We start from the raw sequence: 19,631 nt of genomic DNA on the forward strand, positions 1-19,631 counted from the left end.
TTATTCCACTCAGTCATAAAGGACTTTATTAAACTTTAATAAACAACACTCATATAAACATGTCAACAAAAACCCAAATCAAAATGTAAAAAAAAAAAAAATACAGAGGTCCATTTTTTTTTTGATCTCGTGATACTCGAGGCTCATGAGCGTTTTCTTGCTTAAGCAACACTGGTCAAGGACAACTATCCCAGGACCCAGCGGTCTGCCTGGGAGCTGTTGAGCTGCACAGATTCACTGCTGTCTCCTCTTTCATGCTGAAAGACACCATTTAAAATTCAATTAGAAAAAAAATAATGTGAAAGGTTTGAGAACCCTCGACTTTTAGGATCCAAAGCTGGCTTCCACACACCTTACTGGCGATGGCGCGGAACTTCCCCAGCAGGGACGGTTTGCGGGTGTAGACGTCGTCGTCGTCGGGGTCGTCGCCCTCGTCCAGGCCGCAGGTATCGGCGGCGGGCAGCTCGCACTCCTTGTTCGCCGACATCACCAGCCGAGAGTACTTGTACTCCAGCCTGTCGCAATTACAGAACGTCACGTGATCACACAAGTCGAAAGTTTGAGGACGGCGCTGCCGATCAATCCATCACCTCTTGTTCTTCTTCCAGAAATAGCAGGTGAGTGTGACGAGCAGCGCGGCCAAAAACGCTCCGCCGCCCACACCCAACTTGAGCCACAATGTGACGGACTCGCAAGGGGCGGAGCTTCTGGGAGGCAGCGGGATGCCTTTGATGCACAGCTTGGGCTCGTTCCACAAGTAAAACGTTTCCTGGAAAGGCAGCAGGCAGATAAAGGGAACATGTCCACACGCTGGGATGTCCAGTTGGTAATATAATATAATAGTATAGTGTGTGCGTGGGTGGGTACCTGGATGCTACCCTTGCAGGCGCCGTCCAACTGGTGGTAGTCGTCCTGTGTGCAAAGTGGGCAAGCACTGGCGCTCTCCCACAGGAAGTGGAAGGCACAGCCGTCACAGGTTCCTGCAGGACAAGAGCTGGAAAAAACAACTAAAGATTCAATCCAACTTTATGGGAAGGCTTTTTTTTTCTCTCCAGAATGCTACATTTTGCATGGAATAGTTTTGTATTTATTTTGTTATTTATTATTTTCTAATATTTTTTTTTTTTCAACAAATTATATAAATGCCTGAATAGTTTGTGAAATATTTGTTGTCTAATATTTTTGTATGTGACAAATCTTTCTGTAATATTTCCAATTTTTTTTTTAATGTAATTTTACTATTTCTCCCTAATATTTGGGGGATTTATTTCCTAATTTGAATACATTTTTCTCAATACTTGTGTATTTTTCATATATTTGAGTATTTTTCACTAATATTTTTTTCTGCAATATCTTTTGTTGTTTTCTAAGACATTAGTTGTGGTATTTCTTCCAATTTGTATTTTTCTATTGTTCCAATATTTGTGTATTTTTTTCATTTTTTTTTTTACAGTACATTTTTTACATTTTATTTTTTTTCCCTAATGGTTTTCATTTTTATATTTTTCCGTCGAAAACTGTCTACAATTTTTAAAAAATAAATGTGAACTCGTGAACTGAACTGGTTGTCATTCCCTTGAGAAAATAATTATCGTAAGCATACTGACAACCGTGACGGAACATTTTCATACTTTTCTATCTCTCCATAGCAGCATAGCGATGTCAGTGACTGACCTGGGCACAGACAGTTCCCCACGTTCTGATTTTGCCGGATTACAGCGAACCACGATGACCGAACTGCGGCCCTGATCGCAAGAAGCCGTCACCTGTGTCGACCTGAAAATAAAATGAATGTAAAACGTGAACAGAAACACACAAGAGTATATTTTAATTGTCTACCTGTAGAAGAAGTTAATATCTGGAAAGTTGTTCGTGTTTTCCGGAAAGAGCTCCGCGTCAGCGCTGACGCCATCGAGGAAGCGCTCCACCGTTGCTCCTGCAGGGGGCGCAAAATCAACACTGATTGATCCCAGCAAAACAGCCGTCGCCCCGCCCTCGAAAAAGCTGCCTTACCGAGAAAAGTGTCCGCCAGGCCGACGGACTGCGAGGAAATGGGCGTCCGGAAGCCGCGCCCGTCGGCGGGGATGATGGTGGACTGGCAGATGAAGCTGTCCACCGCGTTGGCGAGCAGGTTGGCGCCGCTGCCGCCCCGCTCGTCTTTGCTGAACACGCCGCTGAAGTCGGTCAGGTTGTTCCTGCACACCGCTGCTCGCCTGCCCTGTACACACACGGCGAAGAAAAGAAAGTTGACCTCTCTTTAAAAAAAAAAAACTTGTGCGTGTGTGTATATGAATGAACTAATAAAATGAACTAATAAAAGTAAAAAATAGAAACAAATAAAAATAATTTTATTTGACTGATATTTACATATTTATTTTTGTAAATTTCCACATATATACATATACCATAAACAAATGAACAGAAAAAATAAAAATAATTGTAATTTGACTGATATTTATTTATTTATTTATCCATTAACAAAAAATAGACAAAAATATTTGATATTTATTTCTATTTATTTATTTTTGTATTTCCACATTTACATGTATACATATAGTGCTCATTTCTATTTATTTTTTGTTTAATTCATGAACTGTATTTTTTATATCCGTTTTTATTTCCTCTTGTATTCATGTATTTCTATTTATTTTCTCTTGTATTCATGTATTTATTAATATTTAATTTTGGCAGTTTTGGTGGCAAGGGTGCCAGTTGGAAAAGGCAGACGACACTTGCTCAGACGTGGACTCACCTGGTGGCCGCACAGGCTGATGTTGAACAGGTGAAGGTACTTGGTGCCCTTGGTGGTGAAGCTGGGGTCAAGCGTGAGCGTGGCCACGTCGCTCAGCGCGCTCAGGTCATAGGTCAGCGTGCGGTTGTCGTGCAAGTGAGAGAAGGAGCAGTCGCTATAGCAACGGGAATGCTCCTGGAAGACAAAGTACGTTTTGGATTTGTTTATTTTTTTCACATTTATGTCGGCAAACCAATCACTCACCTGGTTGTTGACGCTGCCGGGCCCGCACGGAACGCAGGCCTCGCGGCCGTAGGTGTGGCGTCCCGCCAGGTGCGTGCCGGACGGGCACTCCTTGCATCGGTTGGTCTCGGCGTGGATGTAGAAGCCGGGCGGGCACGGCACGCACGAGGAGCCGGCCCGCTGGGAGTCGTCGGGCACCAGGGCGCACGCCCGGCAGCTCGAGGCCACGCCCTCCAGCACGTTGCTCACGTGGATGGAGAAGAGCTTCACGCTGTCGCCCACGTAGCGACGCACCTGTGCAAACGGGACGCTTCATTAGGGACGGCGCCAGAGACTTGGGATTGACAGTTTACGCGTCATTGCAGGCGATCACACTACATCGCTTGGGCGAATGTGTACTGCAGGGAATTTTGTGTCCTCAGTTGTCGACTTGTGGCTGTTGTGATGGTACATCGTGTGATTTCTGTATTATTTAATCCGTTGATACTATGTCAAACACACACAAAAAAAGCAATATGAATTCACATGTGTAACGGAACGTTTGGTGTTCCACGGGGTTCCATTCTGGGGTCTTTGCTGTTTTTGTAGTAGTAGTAGTAGTAGTAGTAGTAGTAATAACAACAACAACAACAACAATAATAATAATACCGTATTTTCCGCACTATAAGGTGCACCGCATTATAAGGCGCACCTTCAAAGAATGACATATTTTAAAACTTTTTCCATATATAAGGCGCTATAGTAGAGGCTGGGGTTACGTTATGTATCCATTAGATGGTGCTGCGCTAAAGGGAATGTCAACAAAACAGTCAGATAGGTCAGTCAAACTTTATTAATAGATTACAAACCAGCTTTCTGACAACTCCATTCACTCCCAAAATGAATAAACAGTTGTTTTAATAGAGGTAAAGTAGTAGTATTAGCTTGCGATCTAAAATGGCGGGATCTTCTGTGCATGCGCGTCACCGATCGTGCAGTGTCACCGATAGCGTCTTGACAGCGAGACCGGTTGCGGCTCAACATTGATCCATATATAAGGCGCACTGGATTATAAGGCGCATGGTCAGCTTTTGAAATAATTGAATGCTTTTAGGTGCACCTTATAGTGTGGAAAATACGGTAATAATAATAATAAATCAGTACTTTAATGAAAGAAATTGACAACACATATCAGGGCTATAAACTGCTCCTGAATGGTTGCATTTCGCCACTACAATTTCAGATAGTGCATTTACAATTTGAAACTTCGCAATTTTATTTATTTTATATATAATTACAATTCATGACTATTTTTTTGTTGCTGACAAACATCTGCCGCAACCTTTCAGCCCATTTCTCAGTAATGAAATGAGAGGAATGAATATTTACTTCACAAGTCAATTTACAGTGAATTGCTCACCGAAAATTTCAGGTCAGGGGTCATAGTGCGCCTAGTTTATTTAAAAAAAAAAATAAAAAAAGTTTGACTGAAGCCCAAAGTATGTGAAAATGTTCATTTTACTCACTAAATTTAAGTTAAAAATTTACAATACATAAACTGACAATGAGGATAATAAGAAAAAAAATGTGTGCCTACATTTTAATCAAGCAAATTTTGAGAAAAAACAAAAAACAAACAAACAAACAAAAAAAACAGCTCAGTTAATGGTAGGGCTGCTCTATTTTTAATAAATAAATAAATAAATAAATAATAATGATCATCACAATTAAGACTCATTCGTTTTTTGGTACAAAAAAAAAAAAATTAAGATAAATACATTTATTTGAAACACTATAATTATGCAAGTTCCTTTTGGCCCAAACAAGATTTATTAAATCAGTCATTTTAAAATAAAAAAAGGTGCAAATATATACATTTAAACAAACTCAAAATTAATATTAATAATCTTTTACTTTTATGTTGACGATTATGTCTATTTTGTAATTGTGGAGTGTAATTGAAATTGTAATTGAATTTCGATTAATTGCACAGCCCTAGTTAATGGACATATTTGGGAGTCTTGATGATGTAAATGGTCGAACAATGCTGCATCTGATTAGAGATCACATTTACCTCTAGCCACAATATGATTATTATGACTTTTTTTTTTTTTCTTAACGTACATCCAGAGCATGACTGGTCCTCTGGAAAGCCCACGTGAAGGTGACGGAGTCGTTCCTGCTCACGCTGTGAGAATACGACTGGCGGCCTTTGCTGGCCTCCCACGACTCCACCACGGTGGTGCTCTTGCTGTGCACGTCCTGCAGGGGGCACCGCAGGGAATGAGCCTCACTCCCCAATATGAAGCACAATATTGCCAGGCACTCACCATCATAAAGTAGAACTCGCAGTCTCCAATGCAGAGCGTCTCAAACTCAAAGGTGATCTGACCTACTTCGCCGCCGCTGCTCATGCCCGACAGCGACGCTGGCACCCTGCAACAAAAACAAAAACACATCTTGTTCACGTATGAATACTTTTCCCCGCCTTTCAGGCACCCTTACTTAAAGCCCGGCACGTGCAGGCTGAGGATGAGGTAGTCGTCGTCCGATGAACCGGCGCCGCTTCGGACGTGGTCGCCCGCTACTTCCCAACCTGAATGTCAACACACACAAACTCACATTGAACACATGCTGGAGACCTCCACCAAGGATCTCATGTTTACTTTAAATCATGAAATACCCCAGTCTGTTTATTATGGAGGTACAAAACTGCTAAAATAAAAAATAAAAGAATAAATAAATGAATAAAAGTGAAAATAAACAGATAAAACGATATATTATGTATATATATATATATATATATATATATATATATATATATATATATATATATATAAATAAATAAATAAATTCATAAATAAATAAATTCATAAATAAATAAATTCATAAATAAATAAATTAAATAAAGAATGTAAAAAAATATTTATTTATTTCATGCTGCAGACGCTCTGTCAGGATGAAATGTTATTCAAATGAGGGGGCGGTCCTAAGCGTCTCCTTGTCCACTGTCACCACAACAAGTCGCAAGTTGTGGTGACAGTGGACGAGATAGTTGTTCATTGCTGGAGCTCTCCACGCATAGCCGGTGAGACTTCCTTGTTCGCTGACCCGCTCACTCGAACATTGAAAGGCAGTTTGCAACAGCGGAGTCTAATCCAAGACACGCTTAGGAACGCCCTCTTATTTGAATAACATTTCGTCCTGACAGAGCATCTGCAGCATTATGTAAATAAATGTGAGAGCAGAGCATTTTTATTCATCCATCCATCCATTTTCTTGACCGCTTATTCCTCACAAGGGTTGCGGGGGGTGCTGGAGCCTATCCAAGCTGGCTTTGGGCAGTAGGCGGGGTACACCCTGTCGCAGGCATTTTTATTTATTGATATTTCATTCCATTTGTACATATATTTTTATTTATTTATTTCCACATGTATTTTTAAACCTATTTTTTTTATTTTATTTACTTTTATTTTGTTGTTTTTATTTCCATTTCCATTTATTTTTTTTGTATTTAATTTTGATTTTTTTTATAGCTGCTTTTATTTTCACATTTATTTATTCATTCATTTAGTGTATTTATTTTTAATTTTGGCAGTTTTTTGGCAGTTTTTCCTCCATTGTTTATCACCTTTGACAGACATTAAAAAAACAAAAACAAAAACAAAAAAACAAAAATACGCTTGCATAACTATAATAGATAATTGCTTGATTGATTTGTTTTAAGATGTTGAATAAATCAGAAAATGTCAAAGTGGCCCTTGCATCCTTAATTTGTCTGTATGCAGCCCTTCAAGGAAAAAGTTAGTCGAAATTGAAGTTGTGTTGATTGTAAAATGCTTACAAATTCTTACCGTTCATGCCGTCGCATTTGGAATTCCCCACGTTGAAGCAGGAAGTCTTCATGTTGGCGGGCAGGACGTTCCACCATCTGTACTCGTAGCCGAGAACCGGCTCTGTGCCTGAAGGGCATGGAGTGCATGCTGCACGCACGCACGCACACACACACACACACACACACACACACACACACACACACACACACACACACACACACACACACACACACACACACACACACACACACACACACACACACACACACACACACACACATACACACACACGTCAAATCCTGTGTAACAACATAGTTTCTAAAACATGGTCCATCAAACTGGGGTTTATCAGTGACGGGACATTGTGAATTCCTGGTAAAGTTGTCGAAGTGATCATTCAATTTGCAGTGATTCATCAAAATAAAGTTTTGTATATTGATATTTATTGGCTGAAAAAAAAAAAATCATCATTAATCAGACAAATACGAGTGAACAGCCTCCCACTTGAAAATTTCAACCGTCGTTGACCCCCGCCCTAAATCCAGGACTACTTGTTCAGGACCAACCGGTGCGGCGACATGCCCCAGCCGAGATAACGCGGCAGAAAGAACGCACAAGTGTTACCGTGCATGCCGTCCGAGCGGGTCCCGGGTGGGCACGGCGAGCAGGTGGAGTCGTTGCTGTTGTGGAAGCCCGGGTTGCACGGCGGGCACGGCTTCCTGGCTTCCGAGGCGGGCAACGCCAGCGCGCCGCTGGCGTTCTCGTCGCAGATCTTGGGCTCGACCCAGCGGTACATCGCTTGCGTCTGCGGCGGGGAAAAAACCAAAACAAACAAACATTTTCTTACTGGACATAACATTAGGTACACCTGCACAATCCAGTGGATACATTGATGCATATTTTCCATTCAAACCACTTCAATATATGTTTCATACATACATCTTGCGCCCATTATAATTCGTCTTCACTCTCAGTATCATATTTCCCACTTTCTGTACTAATTGTACAACTATTATTGGAATATGATTAGACTATATTTATTATGAACCAATCCATATACCAACATGCAATTTATGTATCTGTTGATTGATGTGTTTAGGTTAGAGATGGTTTAAATACATTTTCCTGTTTTATTATTTTGCACTTTGCTGGTTGTACACAATTATTAATATGAATATTTAATTTGATGCCATCTCTCATATACTATCAATTTCGCTAAGATCCTGATTTGGAAACAATTATTAGAATTGTAACAATGCACCAAAATTAAAATTGATTTGCATCAATTTCTGACTTACAATTCAATACATGATTACATATTAATGAATAAAAATCAATCTTTTTTTTTTTAAAATAATTAAATTAATAAAATTATTAGGGCCTGACTAAAACTGTATTGATTTTTATTTTTTTTATTTTTTTAGGCCGAGATTCTGATATGGTATTTGTCAAGATAAAAATCAGATAACCAATCCATTGGGCAGATTCTTAAAAGAAAATATAACAAAATAACATCCAATCTTTGTTGGTCCCTTTACAACAATAATTCTGAATTACAAGCAGAAATTCAGAATATTTCACTGTTCTACAATAATTTGTCGTTTATCAGGGATGGGCAAACTTGACCCTCGAGGGCCGGAGTCCTGCAGATTTTGGAGGTTTCCCTCTTCCAACACAAGCTGATTCCAATCAAGAGGATCATTTATGAGGCTCATGCAGAGGTTGCTGATGAGTTGATCATAATATCAGCTGTGTTGGAGAAGGGAAACATCCAAAACCTGCAGGACTCCGGTCCTCAAGGACCGAGTTTGCCCACCTGAACTTAACAGTTATGTTACATATGTTGTCATTTAATTTAATTTCAATTTAATTTAGTGCATGCAAAACATCATGTAATGTGTATTTTTTTTTTATTTGCTGGCAAATTAATCAAAATTTATAATGTCATATTAATTATGCATTAAATGAGCTTGGAGGGAACGCAACTTTTGTGTTATTAGTTATTCTGGCCATGTTTCTTTGTGTCCTTTGCAACATTAGCGGAAGCAACGCGTGGCTCAGATGATGTCGCCAAAATGAAAATAAAAAAAAAATAGTCACATGGCACACGTTTAGTTGGTCGAGGCTTCCTGAAGACATTTATCTTCAATCTAATGTTATCTTTTTTCCCCCCCTAAATTACTTAAAATAAAAAAAGAATGAATTTTCTGACATGTCGCTCAATTTATGTCATAACAGTAATATACCGGAATTGTAGCTTGTTATGTAAATTTTGGTATGAGGAACCAGGAAGTGTGTGCACGCACACTAACCTTGCCTTCGCTGTCACAAGGCGTGTGGATCTGGAAATAGTCCTTATCGGCACACGGCGGCCTCACCTTGCACTCGGCCCATCCCTCCACTGTGACAACATCATCATCATCATCATCATCATCATCATGACTTGCATTTCTAATGAGCTTGATTGACTTTTAAATGGAACACACAATGACAAATGGAATGGGTTATTCCCGAGCAGGGAATGACTCAGCACTTTCACGCATCTTATGCTGTAGTTTGTTTCCAAATGGAATCAATACATTGGAGGTTTTTGGCACTTTTACCCGAAGGCTCCATCGGTTAAGGATAAAATTTCCCAAAATGCTTCTTCACATGCGGGAAAGGTGAAGTGTTGTGAATTCACGTTTGTCCCTTTAAGAAACGAGGCCCACAAGCAACATTGATGTGTACGTACGCGAGTAGTGGTTTTCCGGGCAGGCGGTGCAAGAAGCGGCGATCTTGCCGGAAAAAGTGTTGCCGGGACACGGCTGGCAGGACGATGAGCCGGCGCTGGCGCTGAACCAGCCGGGTCGGCAGGGAAAGCACTCGGACGTGTAGGCCACACCTTTTTGCGGACGCAAAAACAAGAATGAGCACAATGAGCATTGTGCACTTTTCCAGAGGAGGGGTTACCTTCAATTTTGATGTCTTTGAGGAGCACGGGTTTGACCATCTTGACGCCCACCAGGATGCCCGTCGTTCTCCAGTACAGGATGTTGGTGCCGGCCCACAGGTTGATCTGTAACACAACGTTCATCACAGGAATATTGGCCAGGACGAATATCGTTATCAGGCGATATAAGGTCAATCTTAAACCATTTTAAACTCTGGGAACTAATTATTTAAATTTTCAGTTGACTTTAAAAGAGTTGCTGCTGACCGCTGACACTGGGAACCTTTTGTTTTTGTTTGACATTAAAACAAATAAACGTGAAAGTTTAAGATTTCGAGTATTTTTAAATTTTGGTATTGTATTGTCTAAGATAAAAAAAAATAAAAAAAAAAATCTACATTTTGAAAAGTCTGAAAAATTATTCAATAAACATTACAACAAAGATTGGCATTTGTATTTTTAAAAATTTTGATGCCAATATTTTTTCCCCCTTCTTACTGAAAACGAATATCGGCTTCAAATATCGGTTATTGGACCTCTTGACTACTAACAACAGGCATCGGAGTCAGCCCTGAAAAAAAACACATCGGTCTATCTCTAATTCACAATAGTCATATTTCATAATATAGGCAAGACTTGATGTCTAGAATGCAATATGATTTCACATGTATAACGAACATATGGTGTTCCACAGGGTTCAATTCTGGGACCTCGACTATTTTCATTGTATCTGCTGCCCCTGCAGTCTTCCATCTTAAAAAAACAGCAGTGATTACAGTGGAAGTCAACCTTAAAGATTTCTTGACAATAATGTTATATGACCTCACTAGTCTAAACATAACATTCTGATTAATATTATAATTGTGGAATACGAATTAAGCAGTAAAATCCAGCATTTTTTGTCAATATCACAAGGCAACCATTGATTGACAATGTTACTCAGGGCTCAGGCAACAACCAATCACGGATCACCTGTTTTCTGAAGCTGAGCTGTGATTGGTTGTTACCTGAGAACTGATGTCATCTTAAGTCGACAGCAAGTGGCAAAATGGCTGCTTTTGATACTGATAAAAACTGCTGGATTTTACTGTTTAACTCATATTCCATTAACGCAATATTAACCAGAATACCATATTTAGACTAGTAGAAGATATTGTAAAAAAAGATGTTTTGGGTTGACTTCCTCCACTGAGCTCAAGACATTCAGAGGCAAAGCAATGAGAACAAACGTAGCGTGTTTATACGTATGTTGTGAGCAGGTTGGAGTGAAAATCTTTCACTAACCGCATGCGTCCCCCATTTTCCATTATTGGTGACCTTGATCCACTTCTGCTCGTCACTCTGTCTCATCTCCTGGCACTGTTCGTTCTGGACCTGAACACAAACACGCACGCGCAGATGGTCTCACAAAAAAAAAAAGTGCACTAGTAACGCGGACATTATTAAGATGGCGGTTTTCTCACGTAGAACTCAAAGAAGATGTTGTTGTCGGGGTACTGGTAGGTGAAGGAGACAGAGCCCTGCTTCTCCAGGTGGACCACGTAAACGAGCGACACGGTGCACTCGTCCCGATTGGACTCCAAGTACACGCCCCGCGGCGCCCACGTCGAGCTGCGACACGTGCACGCAAAAGACGCACATCGGTCAAGTGGAAAAGTGGCACGCTCATACTCATTGCCATCTTTCACCCCTTCTTCCTTTCATCTGTTCTTTTTTCATCCTCCCTTCCATCCATCCTTCGATCCTTCTGTCTTCCATAGTTTCCTATTTGTCTTTCCATCCATCTTTTAATACATCCTTGAATCCTTTCTTCCATCTTCCCAGCTTTCCATTATTTCTTTGTCAAGTCTTTGTTTCAAACATCCCATAGTACACTGACTCTAACGCCGTATATTTATACTCGGGCTGGGTATCGATTCTAATCTCCTCAATCGATTCAAGTTCAATTTACTTCAATCCGATATTAATTATGGAACATAAATTGTTATTAAATAATCAAGATGACATGATAAAAACTCCACAGACATTAAATTCCAAGTTACATTCTGAGAAATTAACTGTTAAACGATTTAGTTTATCCATGACAGTAACACGTGTTGTAATCCGTTAAGTGTTACACAAACATTGACGTCAGCAAGGATATCAAAATATTTTTATAATTCTAATTCAAGTCAAGTCATCTTTATTTATATAGCGCTTTCAAACAGCCTTAGCTGTCACGAAACGCTTTACAGAAACCCAACATAAAACATTAACACAATACAATCACAACAAACCAACATTTCAATCATTATAAATATGAATTAAAAAGATTCTGAATTGTCTCAGTGCAATAAGTCAGGTCTTTCATAAATGTAAAAAAAATACTTTTAAATTGTATTGTATGTGAACAGTAAGAAAAAAACAGTTCTTTGGCCTTTAAAAATCTATTTTCATATGAATTTATGGGAAAAAGAGATATTAAAATAATCACTTGATGGTTTTATGAATCGATATCAGGCTTGAAAAGGAAAATCCATTTGATAGATTTTTTTTAAACCCAGCCCTAAAATATTCTCTTGCTAGTTGTGGAAATGTAAACGTGGCATACTTGCTACACGCCTGGAAATCGCCGTTGGGCGGCCTGGCGTTGAGGAAGCTGGCGATGCTGATGAAGCCAGTGGGCAGGACGTCCCATTGGTCGAAGCGGAGGCCGCTGCCCAGCGAATAGGAGCCGGCAGCGCACGGCGTGCACGACTGCGTAGACATCTCCAGGAACTTCCCGGCTGAACATGAGAAGCCTGAACGGGAAATTTTTTTATTTTATTTTAAATAACACAAAAACAAAATAAGTTTGTGGTCACATGGTGGCACTGTACTTACTGCAGTCCGTCCCTCTGCTGGGGGGCGGGAGGCCCGAACAGGTGCCGGGATTGAGCGGGATGGCCACCCTCCAGCGGGACCCCATGGTGTCGCACTCAGTGTACTGGTAGTAGTAGTCCATCTGCACATAAAACGCACGGAAGCGTCAGGAAAACATCCCGTGTTATGTCGCTAGCGGCAACCGTTAATGGACAGCAGTGGAGTGAAAGTGATGTCAGTGACCCTGATCACCATAGCAACCAACTGCCACTAATGGACCAGGGAAAGAGGAGTGGGTCATACCACATTTCCTATGCAGGCATTGTTTGTATGTTTGTATGTTTGTATGTATGTGTTCCCAGCTCTTCCACAGACCACCACCTCCCCGAGGAAACAAACGCGCCTCAGCAATGCCCCCACCCCCACTTTCCCCCTCCAGGCAGAGACACAGGCACCTGCCCCCTGCAAATTAAAAGCAGCATTCACGGCGGTGAAAACGATAAGGAGCTGAGGAAGGGAATAAGACAAAAAGCCAGCTCGTGGGATCTGTTGGGTCTCACGGGTGACTCATACTGGTTGCCATGGCGACTGATGAGCGGAGGGAGATGAGATTGGACGGGGGGCAGGAGATAAAGAGGCAGCAGTGACAACAACTGAATCTGAGTGGAAGCAGAAGGCAGCATGAAAAAGAAGGCATTATATTGGCAAGGATAGCATCTTTGCATAAGCGTGGTAAGGGAAAGGCAATACATAGTATCAGCGCATATGAGCAGAGGATGCTTTCAAATTAACAATATATCTTCATTATTAGTTTTAATGTGCAATAAAACGATTTTGTTTTATGCAAAAATGGTAGTACACTAAATTAGGCATAAGTCATCCTTGTTATATAAAACTGATAATATTTTTTGGATTAATTCAAAAAATATTACAGCAGTACAATTAGACTAAATTTAGGCAAACAAAATAATTAGAACAGGATCCCGGTGTCAATCAACACTGACAGCCGCTCTTGAGTATGATGGCCAGCATGACACGAGATGCCATCCAGGAAACTGGTTGACATATATGACAGATAATCCATTCATCCATTTTCTGAACCGCTTGCTCCTCACAATATTCCATAAATATGATCGACAGTGCGCGCTGACCTCATCGCATGGCGGCAGCGTCGTGTCCGCACAGGTTGCCCTCAGTGTGGCGATGATGACGAGCACCACCAGGCAGCGGGGGGACGAGGAGGCCCACGCCAGTTCCCACATCCTCAACTCGGATCACGAACGGCAAATGGCCCGCTGCCTGGAGCCGAAGGGTCGAATCGGTCCGGGCGTGTGGCGCCCAAGTCATTGATGCGCCGCTGTCTTGTCTGTCTGTCTGTCTGTCATACACAAACACACACACAGCGGCGTCAAGTCACAAATGTGCGCGAGATGACATGTCCGGGTTTCAAATTAAAAGACTTACGAGAAAAGACATGCATTGTGCATTACTGATGTCAAGACAGATGGAACGCGTACGTGTCATTTCCTAGTTTCAAATTAAAAGACATTCGTTGAGAACCTGCTTCAAATAACATCCAGGTTTCCTAATGGGTTGTTCAAAATCAGGTTGTCCAAAACTGTTCGACTCGTTATTTATTGTGAAAGAATCAGCAAATCATATATGTATATATTTAAAGAAAAAAAAAAAATCAACGCCGATGCATTCAAACCGGCCGGAGCGCTGTGACTTGCAGCCGCCGCCAGGTGGCAGCAGCACACCGCAGTTACGCAATAGAGCCACCAACGAAGAAGAGCACTTGAACCAAAACAATCCCAAATTGGCAGCAGAGGCTAACAAAATGACACGGAATTTATCATTGTCGCTTTTGGGAACACTTTACGTCACTCAGACAACAACAGTGATTATCCGGAGAGTTTTTCAACAGACTCTCGCGGGGTGTTAAAGCGCGAAAGCGGCATGTTTGTGGCCGGTTTTGCCTCGTGTCGTTAGCAAGTTAGCTTCCCCGGCCAAATAAAAGTTGCTCGATGACGACCTATGGGCCGAACATGGCCATATTTGGAGCGGTCCACATCGGCGAAATGTAAACAAAATCCATGTAAGTCGGCCTGCTCTAGACGCACTTTTTTTTCGTCATGTCATCGGAGCAGAACATCGCCATCGTGATGGAAGACAAAACGTATGAGGTGAACAAGAGGAAGCTGATAGAAAAGAGCGACTACTTCCGGGCTCTATACAACTCGGGGATGAGGGAGTCCACGGAGGACTTCGTGCAGTTGCAGGGCCTCAGCGCCCCTGGCCTGGAGCTGGTCCTTGAGTTCATCAATACCTCCAAAGTGGAAATAGTCAATGAGACCCTGGAGGACCTGATCGAGACGGCCTCCTTCCTGCAGGTCACCTCCATTCTCAAGTTCCTGACAGCGGAGATCCGGCTGGATAACTGCGTGGAGCTCTATAGCCTCTCGGAGATCTATGGAACCCACGAGTTGCGCGGCGCCTGCCTCAAATTCATGAGCTGCTACTACCACCCCATGCTGAGGCGAGCAGAGTTCTGCAGCCTGCCCCCCGCCGTCAGGGAGCAGGCGAAGGAGATGCGGATGAGGGGCACCGCCACCCTGGTAGCCATGGGGGACTTCAGCAGGCTGTGCCTGGACGTGCCAGACCAGGACGAGCCCTGGTACATGCTGAGGTATGGCGAGGCCGAGCAGCGCTGGAAACCCCTGGCCAACAACCTGCCGGCGGAAATGATCAACGTGAGAGGGTACGGCTCAGCCGTGCTAGACAACTACCTCTTTGTCGTAGGGGGCTACCGAACCAGCAGCCAGGAGATATCAGGAGCGCATTGCTACAATCCATGCAGGAATGAGTGGAGCCAGGTTGCGCCACTCAACCAGAAGAGGTAATGACAACATGGCTGGAGCAGCAGGTTGGCAGACAACCAGCCCGTTAATTGTTACTTGCAGTTGACGTTTACCATCAAAGGAATGCACATTGTGTGCCTTAGATAAGTGTTTAACTTAATGCTAACAAAGAAGGCAAAGCACTGTAGGCGAAGGAGTAGGATCGGCGTCATGGCATTACAATCGTTTAAACAACGGATAAAACACGTATAAAGACAATATAATACTCACAGGATTCTTTATCCTCTGCAAATAACTAATACTACTGTAGCTTTCGGAGAAGCTGTGACTGTCCATGTATCTCCATGTCTGTATTATACTGCCCCCAGGTGGACAAGTCACGCACAACAGATTGATTGAATTGGCCACTTTTGCTGTCTTCCAGGTCCAACTTCAAGCTTCTGGCCGTGCAAGGGAAGCTGTACGCTGTGGGTGGCCAGAGTCTGGGCACGGTGGAGTGCTACAGCCCGGAGAATGACTTCTGGACCTGCGTGTCGTCCATGCCTGACCCGCTGGCCGAGTTCTCGGCCTGCGAGTGCCAGGGAATGATCTACGTCATGGGAGGATACACTACGAAAAGTGGGCGCAAATGTTCAAAGTACAAATTGGGCTAATTCACTCATTTTGCGCCACTTTCGTTTCATTATTGCTGTTTTCTTTAGGCCATTTTTTGAATGTTTTTTTTGGTTTCCCAACAGTGCGGAACACTAACCTCCTGCGCTACTGCCCCGTGGCCGACACATGGACGGCGTTCCGCCCGTGCACAGTGCACGTCCGCAAGCAGCAGATGCTGTCGGTGGAGGATACCATTTACCTGGTGGGCGGCTACACGCACAAACTGGAGCAAGCGGCGCACATGCCCAGCGAGACGGAGGACGTGCTGACCGTGCAGTCGTACAACGTCACCACCGGCGAGTGGCTGCAACTCAAGGAAAACGCCTCCAAGTCGGGCCTGAACCTGACGTGCACGCTGCACAACGACGGCATCTACATCATGAGCCGCGATGTGGCACTCTCCACCAGCATGGAGCATCGCGTCTTCCTCAAGTACAACATTTTCTCTGACGCCTGGGAGGGCTTCAGGCGCCTGCGGGCGTTCGGGCAAAACATGCTGCTCTGCTCGCTTTACCTCCCCAATGTGCTCTGATAGAACCTCGGAAACGAGACGGCGGTTTCTATGACGGTGAAAACAAAATTGAAGCCAAACTGAGCTAACCTGCACTTTGAATTCTCTATCCTGTTAGAGGAGAGAGAGAGAGAGAGAGAGAGAGAGAGAGAGAGAGAGGGGGGGGGGGGGGGGGGGACATGCTAAATGCTAACTTTCTTAGCTAAGTTTAAAAATAATATCAAAATGGTTCTTGCTGCAATTAATTGATATGCATGCTGTATATTCACTACAAACCTTAAAAAAGCATTCCCATGATTAAAAAAAAAAGAAAAAAAGTTGAAATTCTGTGACATTTAATTGCACATGTGCCTTCTCCATTACTTGATCCTCTCACAAAAAAAAAAACCCACAAAATGACCAAACTGCTGTTTGTTTCTTTTGTTGTTGCTAAAGCTGACTTCATGTAGGTAAAGGTGTTTTTCACTCCTCAATAAATGAAGATAGGGTTTAGGCTTGTTTGCTATTATTCTCTTGACAATAAAGTTGATGCTCAGAACTCTGATTTGTTGTAAAAAAAAAGGTTAAATAAATTCACTACCGAACCAAGTAATCTTTCTCTGCATCTTGAGATGTTTATCGCCATCACGCTGCTATTCAAAGTGGCACTCTTAACATACTCAGAGAAGGCATTATGCAGCTATTAACTAAAAAAATATGGTTGACAGAAATGCATGTAGAGTGTACAGATGGCCAACAGAGGGCGACAGAAACCACCCAAAACCAGAGCCGTAGCTCGCGATATAAGGCTCAGCCCCAAACCGCTGCCTGAATCGCGTTCACAGGGACTTCAGAATTACACTGAAAAATTGTGGAAGCCAATTTCCATCACAGGACAAAATGTATAGGAGTGGGAAGCCCGTTTCCACGAGTTAAAAAAAGGACTTCTACCTTAGAGTGTTAGATATATTAAAAAAAAAATACTGGTGTATAAAAGGCCAGAATTTTTATGTTTTGACTTAACAGAAATGAGCTTCCATAAAAATCCGTCAAGCTGATTTTAATGTAGAAAATGCATCTTGTAAAACAAAAACAAAAAGATAATTACATGTAGTGCGGGTATGTGGCCAACAGAGGGCGACAAACATCACCCTTGAGGAAGACTCAACTACTTCCCTTTACAATCCAAACAGACTGATGTCATTAAAATTCAGCTCAGTGTCAGCACAGATCAAGCTGGTGGAAGTGAAATGCATGCAGTAAAGACAAACGACCAACAGAGGACGCCAAACACCACACAGAAATGCATCCGAATTTAACCTTCACAAGGACTCAACAATTAATTTTAAAATTCCATACCAGACTGATGTCATTATTGAAAAATGCACCTTGGTGTCAACACAGGAATTCCATTCAGTGTTTACTGGCGCGAAAGGGACCCACTGTGACATGTTTGAAACAATCGTTGCCGCACGATTGATCGGCTCCGTCTGTGTGGGGTCACGCCTCCACAGTGGGACCACAGAGGCTAATCAGCAAGCATCCACCAGGATGTGAGATGCAAGTGAGCAAACGTTCGCTCTTCATCGCTGTCTGACAAGAGGAGGAAGGGGAGGAGGGTCGAGAGAGGAGAGAGCGCAAGCAAGCGAGGGAGGAGAATCCACTCGGAAGGAAACAGAAGGGAAAACACGCAGGAGGATGCTCGTCCAAACCAGACCATTATCCAGGAGTAACACAGGAAATCAACACTGTTCTCCTTGAAGGTCCACATTCCTACATCTCTGGTATCTTTATTTTTTTGGGAAGGAAGTGGGGGGATTCTAGTGTTTAAGACCATGAGTGAAGCCAAAAAAGGTGAGCTGGCCATCCGAGATAAAGCCATCCTGCATCAGCAGCGCCGTCTCAAGCAGGCCACTCAGTTCACACACAAGGACTCGGCTGACCTGTTGCCCCTGGACGGTCTCAAGAGACTGGGGACGTCTAAAGACCTGGTAAGTGCACACACCCTGGGAGGACATCAATAATGAACTAGTGTCCATGTCACTTAAAGGGCAGCAAGTAGCAGACAGCAGGAAACCTCACTTAGACTTAAACTGACATTGTCACTACTACTCGTGTAGATTTATATAGCGCCTTTCAATGGACCCACAATTACTCATGGTGGTAATTGAAAGGGTGAGTATGACCACCAGCTAACAGCCAGGCAGCTTGACAGAAAATGGCAGCATGATGGAAGATTCTAAGAGAGGTCTTGACAGGCAGGAGAGATTTCCTTGAGGGCAGGAAAAAGCAGGGTGGTAAACTCAAAACTGGAAGCTAATGTTAAAGCTAACAATGGAAGCTAATGTTGGGGCCAAGGTTTGGCAACCACATTTGTCTTCCATAAGCTAACTTTGGAAGCTAAAATTGGAGCTAACATCAGAAGTCAACATCAGTCCAGAGCGTACTAGAATAGAAAAGTGTAATTGCAAATCCGCTAGGGTAGGGGGTAGCGACACTCGTTGACAGAGAGAGTGCAAGAGTATTAGCTCCTCTGCAGATGTGTACTTACAGCAATTATATAGACAAATGTTATTTATTGTTGCGTCAGAGTTTGGGCGGATTGTTATGAAATATTTTCGTTCTTCCTGGGAGGTGTAACAAAAATTAATTGAGAAGCACTGGTCTAGAGGTAATTTTGGAAGCTAGCGTCAAAAGCTCATGATGAAAGTGATGTAAGCTGATTTTGGAAGCTATATTTGAAACAGAGGTAACGTTTCAAGCTAGGAGTGGAAGCCAACTGCTGAATCTTACAGTACATTGGAAGCTAACATAGGACCTAACATTGGTTGGAAGCGAATGTTGAATCTAGTGTTTGATCTATAATGTTGGAAGCGACCACATAGTTGCTACACCTAATATGGTGAATTTGGTAAGCTCCAATTTCATCTAACTTAGTGGAAAAGCGCAATCTATTTAGGCACACTCTTGCTGGGTGACAAATGAAAAATAAGTGATAATGTTAAGTACAATCTGACAGCTAACGGAATTGCTGAGGTTACTTTTAATTTGCTGCTGCCTGGAA

The 19,631-nt window shown here is 42.5% G+C and overlaps 3 protein-coding genes across 5 annotated transcripts in view; 2 read left to right on the forward strand and 1 right to left on the reverse strand.

The window, feature by feature from the left end:
• Positions 1 to 19,631, reverse strand: part of LOC144003002 (endosome/lysosome-associated apoptosis and autophagy regulator family member 2-like) — a 27,320-nt gene continuing 7,689 nt past the window's right edge. The window contains exons 1-23 of one of the 3 annotated variants that reach the window (XM_077498716.1): positions 17,927 to 18,110; positions 13,714 to 13,940; positions 12,584 to 12,704; positions 12,312 to 12,501; positions 11,185 to 11,332; positions 11,006 to 11,095; positions 9,742 to 9,847; positions 9,524 to 9,673; positions 9,102 to 9,190; positions 7,414 to 7,594; positions 6,808 to 6,936; positions 5,459 to 5,549; positions 5,284 to 5,389; positions 5,078 to 5,215; positions 2,996 to 3,268; positions 2,753 to 2,926; positions 2,014 to 2,218; positions 1,840 to 1,936; positions 1,675 to 1,776; positions 868 to 994; positions 591 to 769; positions 353 to 515; positions 1 to 257 (exon numbers count right to left, since the gene is read on the reverse strand). In XM_077498716.1, coding sequence (XP_077354842.1) covers positions 186 to 257; positions 353 to 515; positions 591 to 769; positions 868 to 994; positions 1,675 to 1,776; positions 1,840 to 1,936; positions 2,014 to 2,218; positions 2,753 to 2,926; positions 2,996 to 3,268; positions 5,078 to 5,215; positions 5,284 to 5,389; positions 5,459 to 5,549; positions 6,808 to 6,936; positions 7,414 to 7,594; positions 9,102 to 9,190; positions 9,524 to 9,673; positions 9,742 to 9,847; positions 11,006 to 11,095; positions 11,185 to 11,332; positions 12,312 to 12,501; positions 12,584 to 12,704; positions 13,714 to 13,824 — 3,042 coding nt within the window. In that variant the 5' untranslated portion in view covers positions 13,825 to 13,940; positions 17,927 to 18,110 and the 3' untranslated portion in view covers positions 1 to 185. Of the gene's footprint in view, positions 258 to 352; positions 516 to 590; positions 770 to 867; positions 995 to 1,674; positions 1,777 to 1,839; positions 1,937 to 2,013; positions 2,219 to 2,752; positions 2,927 to 2,995; positions 3,269 to 5,077; positions 5,216 to 5,283; positions 5,390 to 5,458; positions 5,550 to 6,807; positions 6,937 to 7,413; positions 7,595 to 9,101; positions 9,191 to 9,523; positions 9,674 to 9,741; positions 9,848 to 11,005; positions 11,096 to 11,184; positions 11,333 to 12,311; positions 12,502 to 12,583; positions 12,705 to 13,713; positions 13,941 to 14,026; positions 14,045 to 17,926; positions 18,111 to 19,631 lie in introns of those variants that run through there. The other 2 variants (XM_077498717.1, XM_077498715.1) reach the window with 2 other exon arrangements.
• On the forward strand, positions 14,310 to 16,640 carry klhl42 (kelch-like family, member 42). The gene is made up of 3 exons (XM_077501236.1): positions 14,310 to 15,461; positions 15,848 to 16,041; positions 16,161 to 16,640. Exons 1-3 carry the CDS (start codon positions 14,698 to 14,700, stop codon positions 16,607 to 16,609), a joined length of 1,407 nt encoding a protein of 468 aa, XP_077357362.1. The 5' UTR covers positions 14,310 to 14,697; the 3' UTR covers positions 16,610 to 16,640.
• The window catches only part of nrip2 (nuclear receptor interacting protein 2), an 11,612-nt gene continuing 9,940 nt past the window's right edge, over positions 17,960 to 19,631 (forward strand). Inside the window, exon 1 of the mRNA XM_077498719.1 lies at positions 17,960 to 18,558. Coding sequence (XP_077354845.1) covers positions 18,403 to 18,558 — 156 coding nt within the window. The 5' untranslated portion in view covers positions 17,960 to 18,402. The remainder of the gene's footprint in view (positions 18,559 to 19,631) is intronic.

The sequence above is a fragment of the Festucalex cinctus genome, chromosome 16, assembly GCF_051991245.1.
Source record: "Festucalex cinctus isolate MCC-2025b chromosome 16, RoL_Fcin_1.0, whole genome shotgun sequence".
Lineage (NCBI taxonomy): Eukaryota > Metazoa > Chordata > Actinopteri > Syngnathiformes > Syngnathidae > Festucalex > Festucalex cinctus.